The sequence below is a fragment of the Anabrus simplex genome, chromosome 10 (genome assembly GCF_040414725.1).
Source record: "Anabrus simplex isolate iqAnaSimp1 chromosome 10, ASM4041472v1, whole genome shotgun sequence".
NCBI lineage: Eukaryota > Metazoa > Arthropoda > Insecta > Orthoptera > Tettigoniidae > Anabrus > Anabrus simplex.
Genome location: NC_090274.1, coordinates 46,796,030 through 46,812,729, shown reverse-complemented (window position 1 = coordinate 46,812,729; position 16,700 = coordinate 46,796,030). Strand labels below are relative to the sequence as shown.

General features: G+C 37.8%; 1 protein-coding gene across 1 annotated transcript in view; it reads left to right on the top strand.

Annotated features, from left to right (window-relative positions):
- LOC136882025 (oxysterol-binding protein-related protein 2) overlaps positions 1-16,700 on the top strand; it is a 495,565-nt gene that overhangs the window by 105,940 nt on the left and 372,925 nt on the right. Inside the window, exon 12 of the mRNA XM_068229471.1 lies at positions 16,150-16,309. Within this exon, the coding sequence (XP_068085572.1) occupies positions 16,150-16,309 (160 nt within the window). The remainder of the gene's footprint in view (positions 1-16,149; positions 16,310-16,700) is intronic.

The window sequence follows — 16,700 nt, the reverse complement described above, 5'->3', positions numbered from 1 at the left end:
ATCCCGCTTCCTAAATTTAGGAAGGCTGATTTTGAAAAAAAATGCCAACATTCAAGCAAATAAAACCCGTGCCCCAATTAAAAAAAAAAAGTGTTGGTATTATTCGCGTAAATACGGTATTAACACATAAGTACTTGCAGTAATTCTATGAGGTACTTTCACCCGGTCAACACAGTAATTAAAACTAAGAGGGATTTTGCTATTGGTGAAACTTATAACCTGACTTTCCACCCTGTTTACCATAGTACCATATTTGCTGTCCATCTCACAACATTGTTGAAGTCTTTTTTTCAGTCGCTCAATTCTGTAACTTATGTATACAGTATAACATCATCTACCAAAAGCTTTTTTTTTTCTTTTTTTTTTTTTCCCATTATAAATATTGTTTATATCATGTACTAGTTCATGTGCCTGTGCTTTGCTATGGAATTGCTATAATGCTATTGTATAATATGAAATTCTAGGTAAATGCTAAACACGTTGTGGAAAGATTTTATTAGATGGATTGCTCTTAGAGTTACCCAAGGAACACTACTGGGAGATCACCTTACATTATTTCTTATGTAAAGTCCAGGTTGGGGGCATTTTTATTATGATGGCACCTCATATTTCCTACTGCCTGTCAGACGAGTTTGGTAGTTTTCATTATAATGACAGGCCACCCAATTCCTTACTGTCAGTGACAATCAAGTTGGGGAGATTTCATTATAATGGCACACCCTCTTGCCTATTGAGTCACTATCGAGTTGGGGAGTTTCCATTATAATGGCAGAACCTCCTTGCCAACTGACTGTCACAATCAAGATGTGTTTTAATTATAATGGCAGGCTGTCTTGCCTACTGCTGGTCACACTCGAATTGGGGGGTTTTCATTATAATGGTAGTCTCTTGCCTATAGCCAGTCACAATTAAATTTTATTACTTTTCAAAAGCTGGCCCTCGTTTCTACTTCCGTCATATTCGAGTTGGAGAGGATTCGTTATAATGGCAGGCCCCCCTTGCTTACTGCCCGTCACATTCAAATTTTGTTTTCATTATAATGGCAGTCTCCCTTGCCTACAGCCAGTCACAACTGAATTCTACTACTGTTCAAATTATGTTGTCCAAGGTGGTGGTTGTTGAAGTCAGGTTGTTTTATAAAACATCCCTGTAAAGTACATTTTTCATTTTCCCCTGTAGTAGCAGATAAAGTCCGTCAGGAGAGCTTGCATGTGAACAGACTACGTATAACTGGTCAAGGGAAAAACAATCATTCCTTAAATCCACACCAGCAACTTGTAAAGACTGCCCCTGAGCTTTGTTTGTTGTCATTGAGAGTTTAACCCCTCAGCGTCGCAGCCATTTAAAGAGCTTCCTACCTCACGGCCGGATGAGATTTCAACTACGCGCGACTGAACTGCATTGATTCACTTCAAGCATTATTACAAGTATAAGAGTAGCTCGATATTCACGAAATTTGGAATTCCTTATGACAGAACTATGTACATGCAGATAATTACATAATTGTTTCTCATTTCCTTAGTAATTTAGTTTCATGTGATAGAGTTCGAAGCATTCTTCAAGACAGAGACCCAAGTCACACTCCTGGCAGCAGTACACCGACGTCTTCCTTTCGCCGTGTTTTGAACATACGATACAACGTCTCTCAGGTTTGGATTTTTCACTCTTGGGTGCTAATTTCCTGATAAAATGTCTTTTCTGCAACCTTGGAACTGAATTATCTGATGCGTGCAGGCGTTGAATATTTCGTTCCCCGCCCGAGCGAGCGTATTTTGTAAACAAACCTTCCATCAGCTGAACCCGATAAGATAACTGCTCAATGTTTGTCCCTGTGATTAGTCTGAATATTATTAGAGAATTCAGGAATCATAAATCACTGTTGAAAACTTCCCTTTGATCTGTATAATTATCCATAGCTTCCCACACAAAATTTCCAAGTACTGGTTCCTCCTCATAGTCACTCTCATCATTTACTACTGCATCCGCCATAGTCATATCATATATTTCATTATCACTGCTGGTAATACTCTCACTACTACTTCCGACTAACCTTTCATCTGAATTTTACAATATTTCAAGCACGTTACTGTCAGTCAAACCACGGCTGAGCGCGGCGCGTCAAACGGGAGGATGAAGCTGCAGCGAGACTGAAAAGAGCAGGATGAAACTGAATGAGGGGAATAACATTTATGACGAAAAACCAACTCTATACATATTTCAGACAAAAGGTCGAGACATCGTCTTTCAAACAAGATATATACCATGAACAACTGGTTCTCGTATCGTATGACAGAAAGCAGCACTAACTCAAGCCTACACAGTGCGCTCGTGGAGAGTTACGAAAATATTACAAGCTTAGAAATAAAGACAAATATAATAAATAAACCGCACTATTAATGTAAAATTAGAGCAAAGAACATCATGCGAAAAGACAAACTTCTCAGAATATCATTTCTTTATTTTATTCTGTGGAAAGGAATGAAGCAGACTGACTTTTAAAAAAAAGAGATTAGTGCTCAGACTTACTTGACAAATACTTATCCTTGCAAAAACAACTTCATTTTAACTATTTTCAATTCTTATTTACAACACAGATAAACCCGAAAATGTCTTCTTGGGAACAAAACAATTTGCATATCCATAACTCGAAAACTCTTCGCGCTATAGCCGTAAATGCGAAACCTAGTATGGGTCTATACCACGTATCGAGGTCGGCGCTGAGGGGTTAACGGGAAATTGCAGTCGTTTCAATAGGAAGTGGTATGACAATAGAAATTGAAAAGATTGCTCCTCCTAATCAACACAAAATATACTTAGAAGAATTATCTTTTATTCAGGACTAGTTTCGGCCCCTTTCATTGGGCCCATCTTTAGCTTTTTAGATAAACTTATAGGTAAACATGAAATACAAGTTAGAACACATTAAGTAACTTATTTAACATAAAGTAAAAGGGCACATCAAATTTGATAGAAATTAAACATAGATTTTTTTACCGGGTGAGTTGGCCGTGCAGTTAGGGGCGCGCAGCTGTGATCTTGCATTCAGAGATAGTGCACCCGCCCACCTCCTGAGTCCCAGACTAGCATTTATCTCAGGGGTGATCAGTTCGAAAACGAATAAAAAAAAATTTTATATCAAAAAAATATATATATCGGCGCATCAAATGAACACAGGGATGAACGGGGCATGAAAATTTAAGGTTACGGGGGACGACTCATTCATGGATACAAAATTCTGACTCCACAATAGGAATGGGAAGTGACAACTTAAATTCCATGGGCATACTAGACTAACTACAATGAAAAGATATGGAAGCTGTTTCCTATTGAAATTGCAATGAGGAGCAATTTATTCACTTATTTTGCATACTACACATGATGACAAATTTACATTGTGACACTTTAATCCTGAAAAATAAATGACATAATACTTGGATTTTACCTCACTACTCTGGTAGTGTAAAACATCTGGTGAATTCGTCCCAATTGGTTACTGGGGATCGAATTCACATCCGTATGATTGGACGTTTCACCGCTGGAGATCTTCTTTCGGAAACGAAGGCACGACAGTAACTTTTTACTGTCGTCTCCTCGTTCCGTTTGGACATGAGACACTTCCGGTATGTACATTCTGGTGAGCCGGACACCCACCGTAGAAAATGTTATCGCCTTGAAAAAACGGGAATTTATAATACGGACAAACTCTAGCCTATTATTTCCAGATTCACAAACACACCAGGTAGAGTTCATTAACTCAAAAGCTACTTTAATATTTACACTTGTCAATACGACAAGACGTACGGAAAGGTTCATTACTCTGCTCTGACCCTGCAAATATGTGCCGTCCGTGGGTTATTTACGTATCTACCGCTATCTCCCCGTGAAAACCCAACATGTGGTTCGGAGCAGTTCGACACAGGATGACTGTCCCTAGCATACCCTCCTATGATTATCAAATAATATCATTACCATTCTCTGTCTGATCATTAGCATATACTTTGACTACCATCAATTAATTTATTATTATCATTAATTTCAATTATAATCCGGTATTTGATTATTATCATTTGTCATCCGGGATGATTATATGCCAACCCTTGCCGACGTTTCAACGAAGGTTAGTTCTTCCTACTAATTTATCTGCACAATATAATGATCAGCTTCCTCATAAATATTTTTTATTATTATTATTATTATTATATTTTTATTATTATTATTATTATTAATAGTGGAAATCGTGATTATCGTAACCCGTAATCATCCTTTCTATAATACTTCAACTTCTCGCTCTTATTATTTTCATCAAAAAAAAATAAAAAAAAGGTACCTTCATTGGTTATTCTTCTTCTCCTTCTTCAAATATTTTAGTTATTATTATTATTAGTTAAAAATCTCAAATCTATCATTTCATCTCCCAACATCATTATTATGTCCAATATATAAAAAAAATTGTTCTTCAAAAAAAAGTACTTTTCTTAATATTTATTATTATTATTATTATTAAAAATGGAAAGATGATATTTTAATTTCCACTCTTTAGAATTTAGTCACATATGTTAAATCCCGTTAGGAACCACTAAGATCTGCTTTATATCGGTCGGGACAATACGGTATTCGGGACCGTACCTTCAACTTCGCACTGCCGTTAATTTTATATGGGGACACCTGTCCTCCCAAGACACATCTCACAACCTATGGCACATCGCGGCTGGGCAAATACCTCCAATGCCGGCGATTGCTAAACTATTCCTTCAAATTTGAAGTCCATTTCCTTTCATCGGAACTCTTCAAACATTTAATTCATAAAATAATCCTCGGTGCGTGGATTCTACCACTAAGAACACCGGCATATGCATTTATATCATCTTAGGCCTTGAGATTCATCTATTTCATCATTACAAACAATACGGCTCAACTTATTTCACGCCGGATATTCGTCCCTCATGACTTCCAACTCTAAATATGGGCTCAAATCATTCTGGGCTTTTAACATATCGTGACCATTCTAATTCACGTGCCTATATCGCTCTTAAACAAAATTTTAATGGTTAAATTAAAGTCCAAAAACGTAAAATTAAACTGATTACGCGAATGAAAGTCTTTAACGCTACATGTCATCTCCACATTGATTATTATATTTGCACTGGCTAACTCACGAAGCACTGTCATTATTATTATAATACTTTAACTTGCACACGCCCAAATATTATTATTATTATTACTTTACTTTCCTTTGTCGATTCACAAACATGATTATTATTAGTATTTTAATGACCTTCCGTACGCAACACAAATCTTCCATACTCTGGCTTTTTCCTAATCTGGCTGTCTAATAGAAATTATTCCTAATTAAAATACAAATGATCACCGCAGTGAATGAAATTCAAATAAATGGGTTAGCACAAAAAAAGAATTTAACACTTGAAATGAACTTAATTCAAAGTATTATAAACAGCATGCATTAATTGAAAGAAATATATCCCATATTTACATTATATACAACAAACAATTACTCAAATTAATTAATCTAACCCATTATTACGTTAATATAAATTAGTTCGTCCGTCTAACAAAAAAATAAAAATCAGGGACTCGGGAAGCGGACCATGTTAAGTAACCATAATTAATTTACACTGAACCCCGTTTAGTCGCGATAACATCCCCTAAATATCAAAATTGTGTACTCATTCCTATGTAGAATTCCATTGTCTCGTAGCGGAGGAGATATAGGCCTTACGGCCCCATGGTGATTTACACGTCCATCATGTCGCACAATACAAATTTTACACAATAAAACACTTCTGGGTGACTACCCATGATTAATACCTTATTACACTAATTTACACAAGAATACTAATAACAAAAAAAAACACTTATAGGTGTTCCTAGACCCCTGACACTCGCACAATATACTCTTCATATACGCCCGAAACACACGTCGTGACACATTACGACGAAATGTCGTTCATTTGAACCGGCGCGTATCGCGTCTTCAACCGGCACTTCCTAGTTTATTTTCAAGCCGTCTTGATCATCGCCTAGCTCCTATAATTCCCTGCTCGGATAGTTATTCACCGTCTATCTTGAGGTGTTTACTTCAGGCTCCGCACACTGCCTTCCAAAGGTACTATCGGCGTTCCGTTAGTTAGTTATTATTTAAACACATGACATTCATTAATTTCAACATACAATTGTACTGATTATACACACTCGGTACTATGGATAATTTCACTGTTCGTATTCATTCTCCTAATAATTCACGTACTTTCAGCTCTAACTAACTTCGAATACGTCCCGAGGTACTGACTTACAGAGTCAACGTGTCAGAGTCTCAACTACTTCATTACGACTGACACGACTGGTGACCGATAACGACTGGTGACTGGTAAGAACTGAGTGATGTGAGGTCCGCTCGGTCACAACTGGTGACTTCAAACGACTGAGTACTGGTAGGAACTGCTGTGATGTGAGGTCCGCTACTGGACTTTTATGGACGATCTGATTTCCCGCCGGGGTCATCCGCGGTCACTTCCTGGAGAGGGGGGTTGGTTTCCTAAATTGGCATATGCAGGTGGATTTGGATCTCTTGCTTTATCCTACTTAATACACTGGCGATACACATTCATGTGTCGTATTCTGAACTCCTATCGTTCGGTGATTATGGAAATATCACTTAATTTCTGTCCTCCACCTTTCGCGCGCTAACTCGGCGTCCCTGATGGCGTGCTCATCTCGACCAATGGCGAGATAGCGTGGGTCATTTCCACGAATTCAATACTTGAATTTATTATGATTACAATTAATCAACATGGGAACGATATCACAAAAATCCCCTCTATTCAATTATGTGGTTGGAATAATTTAATTATTGTTATCGGAGAAGCTAACTGGAGTTCACTCTGAGTTTTTCTTATGTTGGTTTATCTGCGGGCCTACGATACATTTTCTCATTGGTCAGGACCGCTTTGGTTAGTTTGAAATCTCTCCCTGTGAAACGTGGCCACACCAAATGCCTCGGGCGTGGACGAAACCCGTACGTCATATTCTCGGTATTGGCGATGCATCTTGCTCGGCCTTGGTCCGAAATATATACTCTTTCACTTCCTTGTAGTCATTATTCTGTTGTTGTGAGCTCTAGATTTTAATCCTCTTATCTTTTGACCAGGAAACCTTCTTCCCCTTAATGACAAGCTTACGGTGGCGCCGGACAGTCGCGATCACGGCTGGCTTATGTCGAAATTTTTCCCGTCCACACAAAACTGCCACTGTATTCATTTAATATTCCTATATATCTGTATTTCTCATATCAAAATCAAATCATGAAACTAGGGCCTATCTCATCAGGGTACAATAGCGGGTTCAAACCCCACTGTCGGCAGCCCTGAACGTGGTTTTCCGAGGTTTTCTATTTTCATACTAGGCGAATGCTGGGACTGATTCCTTCCCATTCCTAGGCCTTTCCAATCCTATCATCACCATAAGACCTATCTGTGTCGGTGCGACCGTAAACCATAGATATCAATACGTAGCCCATTTGAACTTTGTAAAGATGTGTATAAATCTAGAAGTCCTTATCAGTGCTTATTTATATCATATACACAAGTGCATTAATATACCACACTTGATGCAGCTACATATCCTTTTGTTGATGACAACTTCAATAAAAGGTCATTTTTCCTAAGGTACAAATTTATTTTAATAAACGTAAATTTCAAGAATATTTTTAAAACCATGTAAATTAATATGAACAATATAACCCAAAATTATTATAAAATAAAATGAAGGTAATTGGTCTATATAAAACTCATAACTCATAACCTAAAATCCTTCTTGGATATTTTACATCCATTTTTATAGTGGGCTATTCCCATTTTAAGTTCAAGGGATGAGAGAGAATTGCAATAAAAGACGTTATGAGGGAGAATTATAATTTAAAAAAATGTAGCTTAGAACAAAACCTTTGAAATTGCAAAGGGTAACAACTTTGTGAATGACATTTTACGAGAAAGGCATTTATACAGAATTACATGAGGTCAGGCCTAAGGTGACCTGACGTCCCTTATTTTACAGGATTGTCCCTTAATTCTGTAAAGTGTCCCGTTGTTCCAGCAAAAAATATACGGGACACATATTTTCCTGTTTTTCATGAATCGGCTCATATGTTTGAAAATACAATGTTTAACTTTATCACAAAGCTCTGATGTATATCTCTCATTGTGTAAAGTAAATACAGTTTGTTTGGTTCGCACAAAATGTAAGAAACCAGTGAGACAGACGTATATAAAATGTAAAAAATTGCAACTTATAATCCTGAACCTTGTTTGATGACATGATAAACTTGGCGCAGGACAGGCAGCAGTGGAAGTGGTTCATCCCATGACAAGACCTGCCATAAGGCAGATTACCTAGATGATAATGATGTTTTTGTTATGTAGTTGTGACGTGGTAGATAATATGAATAAAATATAAACACTGAGATGTGCGGTTAATATAAATGAAAACACTGAAACGAGGCGAGTAATAAGGAACACAGTAACTTAAGAGGTGAACATAAATGTTATCCAGTACAAGATCAGGTTAGATAAAGATTAGCCCACAGAGTACACTTACACAAACAACATAAATACCACAACAGTGTCGCTACACCCCAAGTCAAATAAAAACAAAAAATATTAAACAAAACATGCAAGAACAAACAAAAATAACTTACCTCAAAGGGCTAAATGAGTGGAGAGCAAGCTTAGAGTGGATCATGCATGGGTGGCCTCTGTATCAGAACCTGTCTACTAAAATTTAGAGTTTAACTTGAAACGATTGTCATGAAAGGATAACACCAGGTTTAGAAAAGGCAAAATTTAATGAAGGTATATAAGATTATAGATAGGATAAATGATCTAGTTTGGTATTAGGATAAATTGGCAAGAAGAAGGAACAGGTTATTAATTAAATAAACTGAGAAGGATAATAGGAGAGAAATTAAACCAATATCTTAGTTACAGTGAAAATACATAAATGTTCCCCGGGAGCAGAAATCAGGAAGGGAATGCTCTCCCAAAATATAATTCACAGAAAACCCACCATACAAGGAAAGCAAAGGGATAAAACCTTAAATTAAGTAAAAGGGAATATTAAAACAAGGTCAGTAAATATCATCACTGACACATCAAGCCCAATGAAACACAGGGAGAAAACACTCCTTAATTCAATAATATACATTAATTAAATTCTGGAGAATCACAAGGGTTGACACAACCAATCAACCATGAAGGGGTGAAAACAAACATGAAATCAGTAGGCCAAACTATCACCACTAAGTCTTCTAGGCCAATGTTAATAGTAGGAGAGAACACTCCTTAATTCAATGATTGTTAATTGAATGTAACAAAACTGAATAAGTGATATCAACGATCATCCGAACAAGCCTTGGATAAAATGAGATATCAGTAAATATCAGCACAGACTCTTCTAGGCTGAGCTTGAGCAAAATCAAACACCGTGTCCCGATCCCAATCAAATCAGACTCCAGATTACATTTGAAAAAAAAAAAACTAACAATAAAGGATCACCAAGACGACGAGAAAAATGTCATGTATTAAAAACATGCGACAAATCACCGCACAATAATAGGGGTGGTTTCATTTTTCTCATTACAAACTTGAATACATTGTTTTCCACTACAAGGGGAGTTACATTAAAGATTAGCTTTCAGAACAGATAGGCATAATTAAGATATCGACCACCGTTTTTTAGAAATCGAGGTGAAATAATTCAGTTTAAGAAATCGGCCAAAAATGTCCCATAAAAATTATACAGTACGAATAGTATCAGACATTAGAAGTATTAAATAAGCTTAATAAAAGGAGACGTTGGAAGAATAACCAACGGATAGAGATCTACACATGGATAAGTACAAGATTGAAAGCCTTCATGAGAAGGACTGAATCAAAATTACTGACCACCCAAATATATATTAAAATCACAAACCAGAAGAATAATAGGATTTAGAAAAGAGTCAGTAAATGAAGTGAACAGAAACAGCTATAATATAATACCAAATATACTAACAAGAATGATGGTAATCCATGGAAGGTTGGAGTGGAAATGCAGATCGAAACAATAAGACAAATAGATTTACATACCAATTAGATCAACAGGAGGAAAGTGATATAAATAAGGCTTTTATAAAATTCCCACCTCAAAAGGGAGGTGAAAACCGGGATAAACCCCAGAAATATAACTCGGCCTACATAACGTGTCTGTCTCGTAGAAAGATCAGAGATCAACTGCAAAGTGGCTACCCCCAACACTCACCAAGGCTGTCCGCACTCCCATTAGTAATAGCAAGAAGAGGACGAGATGAGATAGACCAATCGCGTGCAGAGCACAATACAAGGACTATACGGAAAATGATCCGTCGAATTATGCTTACATACAGGGACATGGTTAAAGAAATTCCAATGTTGAAATATCGTTACATAGTGGAATTGGAATGCTTCCATTTCTAATAATAATAATAATAATAATAATAATCATAATTAGTATTGGTTTTCTATAAATAAATGATACTCTTTCTGGCTCATGTTAAGAAATTCTAATCTTAAATAGGAACTAATAATCAACGGCAGTTGAAGTGTCCCGTATTTTCATGCTCGTAATATGGTCACCCTAGTCGAGCCTGATGTATAATTAAGAACTGAAGTTAATAAAGAGGTTCGAAGAAGGCTTGCGTCCAACAAATTTGAAGTTGGGCGTAACTGAAGAATTACACCATTGTTTAAATTTACAAAGTATTAGAGTATTTACCCTCAAGGAGAACTAGCATGACAAGGAGAGACTCCGTCATGGGAAAACCTTGTCTTTTATACACATTACAACACATTCTCTCTACACGATCGCAAAGACAGAGAATGAAGCTTCCCGAAGGTAGCCCACGCTGGGTGGTGCAACAGGAAATGGCACAGCAAAATTGATGACCAGTGATCGCACAGAAGAGTTACCTTTCAATTTATTTAAACCAATCAAGTTTAAATTTTTAATTTGATGCTTGTTGTCTTTTCCTTGGAAACTTCTCGAAGCTTGTATCTTGTGCAAGTCCCAGAAAAATCTACATATGCAGTACAGGGTATCCCACAAATTTCGACTATAAAATTTAATACAGTTTTAAATGACCCAAAATTTTCTTGAAGTAGCCCAAATATGTAAACTCTTGCAGCACACGTATCACATGTAAAGCAAATGCCTGGCACAAGAACACCACATGCATGCCTAGAAAGAAAAGTTGAAGGAAAAAAGGCCAGTGGGAAGACCTAGGAAAAGATGTTTACACCAGCTGATGTTGAAAGAAGAGGAGGGAATGGGAGTCAGTGGTGAGATAGAAGTTATTTCTGGGTAGATAATGAGGTGAAGACTCGTTCAACACCACCCTACCTGGCACGCTGGAGAGGTTCTATGATGATAATCGCATCAATTCCAGTTCTTCTCAGCCCCCCAACGATCTCCTTAATGAGTGTTGATGCCCACCCTCTTGATGAAGCTAGGAAACAGAAACGAGCTTGTCGGAGGCTGAGAAGAGATGAGGGCAGAAGAACTGGTATTGATGAGGAGAGAACCAATCTATCTGAAGATGGTAGTAGTGTATGGAGATGTGGAGGTTGTCCTTGTATGTTTGGGTTTTCATGTGCCTATCTGTATACAACTTGACTTTATTATCAATTGACCTTACATTTCTCGGTTAGAAAATAATTGTGGTACATTGTCAGAGTTAATCGTGAATGTGGTCAAGATGTTATACACAAACACCAGCAGTAGAGTGTGTTGTGCTGCCGGCACCTCAGAAAACTTTCCTGTAAAATTCAGAGTCCCCCAAGGTTCAACACTATCACCATCCCTTTTTCGTTCTCGTCATGAACACCATTACACGTGACCTGCAATGGAACATTCCTTGGACCCTTCTGTAAGCAGATGTCACCCGAGAGAATCTCCAACGTTAAGTTGAAGACTACCAAGCGAGTCGGCCATGCAGTTACGGGCGCGCAGCTGTGAGCTTGCATTCGGGAGATAGTGGGTCCCAACCCCACTGTCGGCAGCCCTGAAGATGGTTTTCTGTGGTTTCCAATTTTCACACCAGGCAAATGCACACTCCTTCTGGAGAAAATCTACTTGAGACAGAATGCCTCAGGTACCTTAGGTCTTGCCTGCAGAGTGATGGAAACTTCAGTGCTGAAACAAGAGTCGAAGTAAATGCAACCTGTTTGCGGTGGAAGGAGATCACCGGTGTACTTTGCGATTTAAAAAAATGCCTCTTAAACTCAAATCCAAGATATATCGGACAGTGGTACGGCCAGTTGCGCTATATGGAGCTGAATGTCGACCATCTGACAAAATTTCAGAATGTCAACTGTCCGGCTCCATGACTAAATGGTTAGCATGCTGGCCTTTGGCGACAGGGGTCCCGGGTTAAATTCCCAGTAGGGTTGGGAATTTTAACCATCATTGATTAATTTCTGCCATGAGGGCTGGGTGTATGTGTCGTCTTCATAATCATTTCATCTTCATCATGACGCACAGGTCGCTTACGCGCGTCAAATAAAAAAACCTGCACCTGGCGAGCCGAACATGTCCTCGGACACTCCCGGCACTAAAAGCCGTACGCCATTTCATTTCAGAACGCTAGCTACATGTCATGAAAATGAGAAAGCTCCGTTGGACTATGGGTATCTCCCTTATTGACTATGTCAGAAACTACAATAATTCAAGAGCAAATGGACCTCGCTCTAATTGTGGATACAACAAGAGAAAAACTGTTCTGATGGTATGGCCATCCTCTGCATTCACTATCTGGTACTGTTGCCAACTCTGTCCTCCATTTTGCTGTTAAAAGTCTACGCCCCAGAGAACGACTGAAGCAGTGTTGGCAAGGCACAATAAATGGCGACTTAAAAATTGTCGGCCTACAACCTGCCGACACATGAGACTGGACAAAATAGTGTTCAATGACGAAGAAAGCAGACCTTGCACCAGTGGGACAACACTAGAAAGAAGAAGAGGATTGTCATGCTCTTACCCCTTCAAAAAGTGGAGTGTAGGAGTTGGCTGGTTCAATTCCATTACAGTCGGGTGGTATTCGAAGATGCTGGAATATGTCAGTTGATTTAACAGCATGTAAAAGAACTCCTGTGGGACAGAATTCTGGCATTTCAGAGTGTGCGTTTGAAAACCATAAAAGTTGTTAGTGGGACATAAAAACCAAATGACATTATTTTAGTTTACAAAAGCAGATCCTGCCATTGCACAAGAATAAATGAGGCGTCTAGTATCAAAACCGGCCAAGTCACTCAAGGCATATTTTTCAATATGGACGAAAAACCTGTAGAGACAAAGCAATGATGGTCAGAAAAGATTTTTTTTCACAGTTATATCCTTAATGGTTTAATATTTAAGTTCCGCTGTTTTGAGAAATCTAACTCATAATTAACCCATCTTTTTTGTTAATTTAAATTTTGACTTCGCCGTTTTTGTTGCAATTTTGTACAATTTCTCAAGGTATGAAAGTAAATCTTTCAGTTCTCCACTTGGAACAATATCCACGTTACAGCACACAATAATGACAAAATACGAGCACACCGGAAATAGGACTGCTTTGGCGCCAATGACGGTAAGAAGCCCGCCAATACGTAAATCAGTGTTGCAAACGAACAAAAAACAAAATATTATGACTTCAGAGAATATACATTACAAGGAACGATTTTGTATACTGATATTATCACCTTGTTGCTTAATGTAACAACACAATATTCCACACAATAATGCTGCATCATAAAGATTGTCGCTCGTTCCTTGACTTGGCCGGTTTTGAATTCACTGGCTGCATGACTTGGCTGATTCTGTTGCAAGACCGAGAATTCAGTGCTCTATAACATAAAGACATGGACGATTTTAAAACATATTCTTGTTTTACCTGATAGTGCTATACTTCTACTTCAAATTTATAACCTTAACTCATTTTCGTAAATATTTGTAACTTGGCCGGTTTTGATACTAGACGCCTCAAATAGTCTTTGTAAATTTATATATAACCAACACTTCACATATTTTCTCATCTCCAAAGAGTCTGGCTCTATGGCTAAATGGTTAGCATGCTGGCCTTTGGTTCAAGGGGTTCCCGGGTTTGATGCCCAGTTGCGCCGGAGATTTTAACCTTCATTAGTTAATTGCTATGACTTGGAGGCTGGGCGTTTGTGATGTTTTCAGCATTAGATTTCATCTTAGAAAGGGCCCAATCTTCATAGACACGCAGGTCGCATATACGGTGTCATATCAAAATATCTGCACCCTGCCTCTTCAGAGGTCACACGCTATTATTATTATCTCCAAAGAAATTTCTCAAAATGGAGAGCAAGCGTTTTGCATAACAGATTGTGTTTACATGAGAAAGTATGTTAATTTTAATCAAATATTTCTGGAGGTTTGATTATTTTCTCAACAGCTCCTTCAAATTGGGTAGCTGGATAAGGGTTGTAGAGAGGTGGTGTCATAGCCTACTGGATGATGGATAAAATTAAACAGCACTGGGGAGCTTGCAAGGAGACCAAGCAGTGGTACTGTACATTGGCGCCGCCTCTGGGGGGGGCGGAGAAGGCCCCAAAATTTCTCCTCCTAGATGTTAAGTCCTTTTGCACTGAAACGTGGAGTTCTACATATACACAAGGAGGCTGCTAATGCATGAAATCTGGAGAAGGTGGCAGATGATTTTATACCAAAAAATGAGATTAGAAAACAGACATTCCTTCAGAGAACTATATTTTGTAACGGGGATTGTTAAGGTGGTACATTTGCTGGTAGAGCTTTCCACATTTCACATTATGAAAAGAACAATAAACAGTAATAGGACATTTAATCAGAAAATGTATTTGTGAAGCAAGTTCTACCTTTTCTGTTTACTTCTGGTTATTTTTGATAACTCCGTACATTAGACATTGCATCAAAATATGTGTTTATTAATCAAGTTCTATTTTTTTAAATTTTTTTTTTTTTGTGAATATTTTTGAAAACTCTGTACTTAATATTCATTCAGAAAATATACTTGAGAAACAAGTTTTATTATTGTTCTGTTTTACAGTTTGATTGTGAATATTGTTAATATATAGGAATGTTTGCATTAATAGTTGTTCAACATTCCACACACCCTTGTTCATGTTAATCATGCCCCCACAACAGTTACCCGGAGTCAGATGGTGATGGTGATTATTGTTTTAAGAGGAAGTACAACTAGGCAACCATCCTCTTACCCGGAGTCAGCGCACCTGGTACTGTATCAGCCTGTGTATGAGACGGTTTTCTATTCTAAAAAAGGACTAGTCTTAAACTTGCAGCCTAACATGTAAAGACTCATTTATGTGAAGGTTTATTTCTATCATTCCCTAGCAGTATGGGCTTGTGCAGTGGGAGTCACCAGGAAGCTAAGCTCAAGATCATGACTAAATCATTATCTGAGTTTTGACAATTTTTTCCATTATATTTCTTTGATGAGCTGTTGCTTGTCTTGGGGTCATTGTGTAAATCCATCCAGGTTTGGACACAGTTTGTCATAGCAGATTGTGTAAAAAGGAGAGCTTCTTTGTCACTTAGGTTAAATGAAAGAAAGGGGAGTAGTTATGTTATAGCTTCCAATTGCTGGGTTTTGCACGATGCAGATGATGTTAATATTGTACACAGTACAGGCTGTGATAAAGTTCGGTGTTCCCAATTATTGGCAGAATGATGAAGAAAAGTTTATGATACCTGCACAACTGCACATCAAGAAAACCATTCAGAGAATCAGAGACAGGAAAATTTAACAAAATTGATAGCTTTGTTACTGATTTTGTGCAGGAGGAACAGAACCAGGGTTATTCAGGAAGTCATCTCTTATGATGAGGCTGCAATTACATTCATTATTTAATTCTTCTTGTAAATTCCTTTAATAACTTCACCATCATCTTCCATTCGGGCCAATATGGTAATTTATTGCAAAATGTGAGAGCCAGAGATGAGAATTGTATTGAATTGCTCTGGAATAGGACTTAATTGCATGACTTATTCTATCACACAATCTAAGTAAAAAATTAATTAATTGTAAATCTTCTCAGTTGATGGCTATGACCGTTGCAGACTCGGAGAGCGATACCTTGGTTACTGCCATCTCTCCGACATCGGACAGTGATACCTTAGTGAGCTTCCCATCCCCCGCGTCTTCCTGTGGTACCCTAGTCTCGACTGGTGGTCACGCGTATCATTGTGCCAGAGACCATCCTGCCAAACCGAAAGGAAGGTAGGATGCATGCAAAAGTATTTATTAGCATGGCTTCACTGAACATTTTAAAAATATAAGTTTAAAGACTGCAGTGAGATAGAGGCCTACTTAAAGTGTATGGAACATTATCAAATATGTAATTTAAAAATATAAATAGGATGTCTTACAAAAAAAACTTTGAGTTTTGGATTAACTTCAAACTAGAAGTCACACTAAAATCAAGGAGATATTCATTCCACTTCAACTTCCTAGATCCTTTCCTTGATAACTAGGGAAATTCCCTTTTCTTGTTGAAATGTTTGTCTTGTTCCTACCACAATAAGAATGTAATGTCTGCCCATACATTCCTATTTCTGGTCATAGTTTAGAAAGGGTGGATAGTAAAAATGCAGAAATGATATCCATTCAT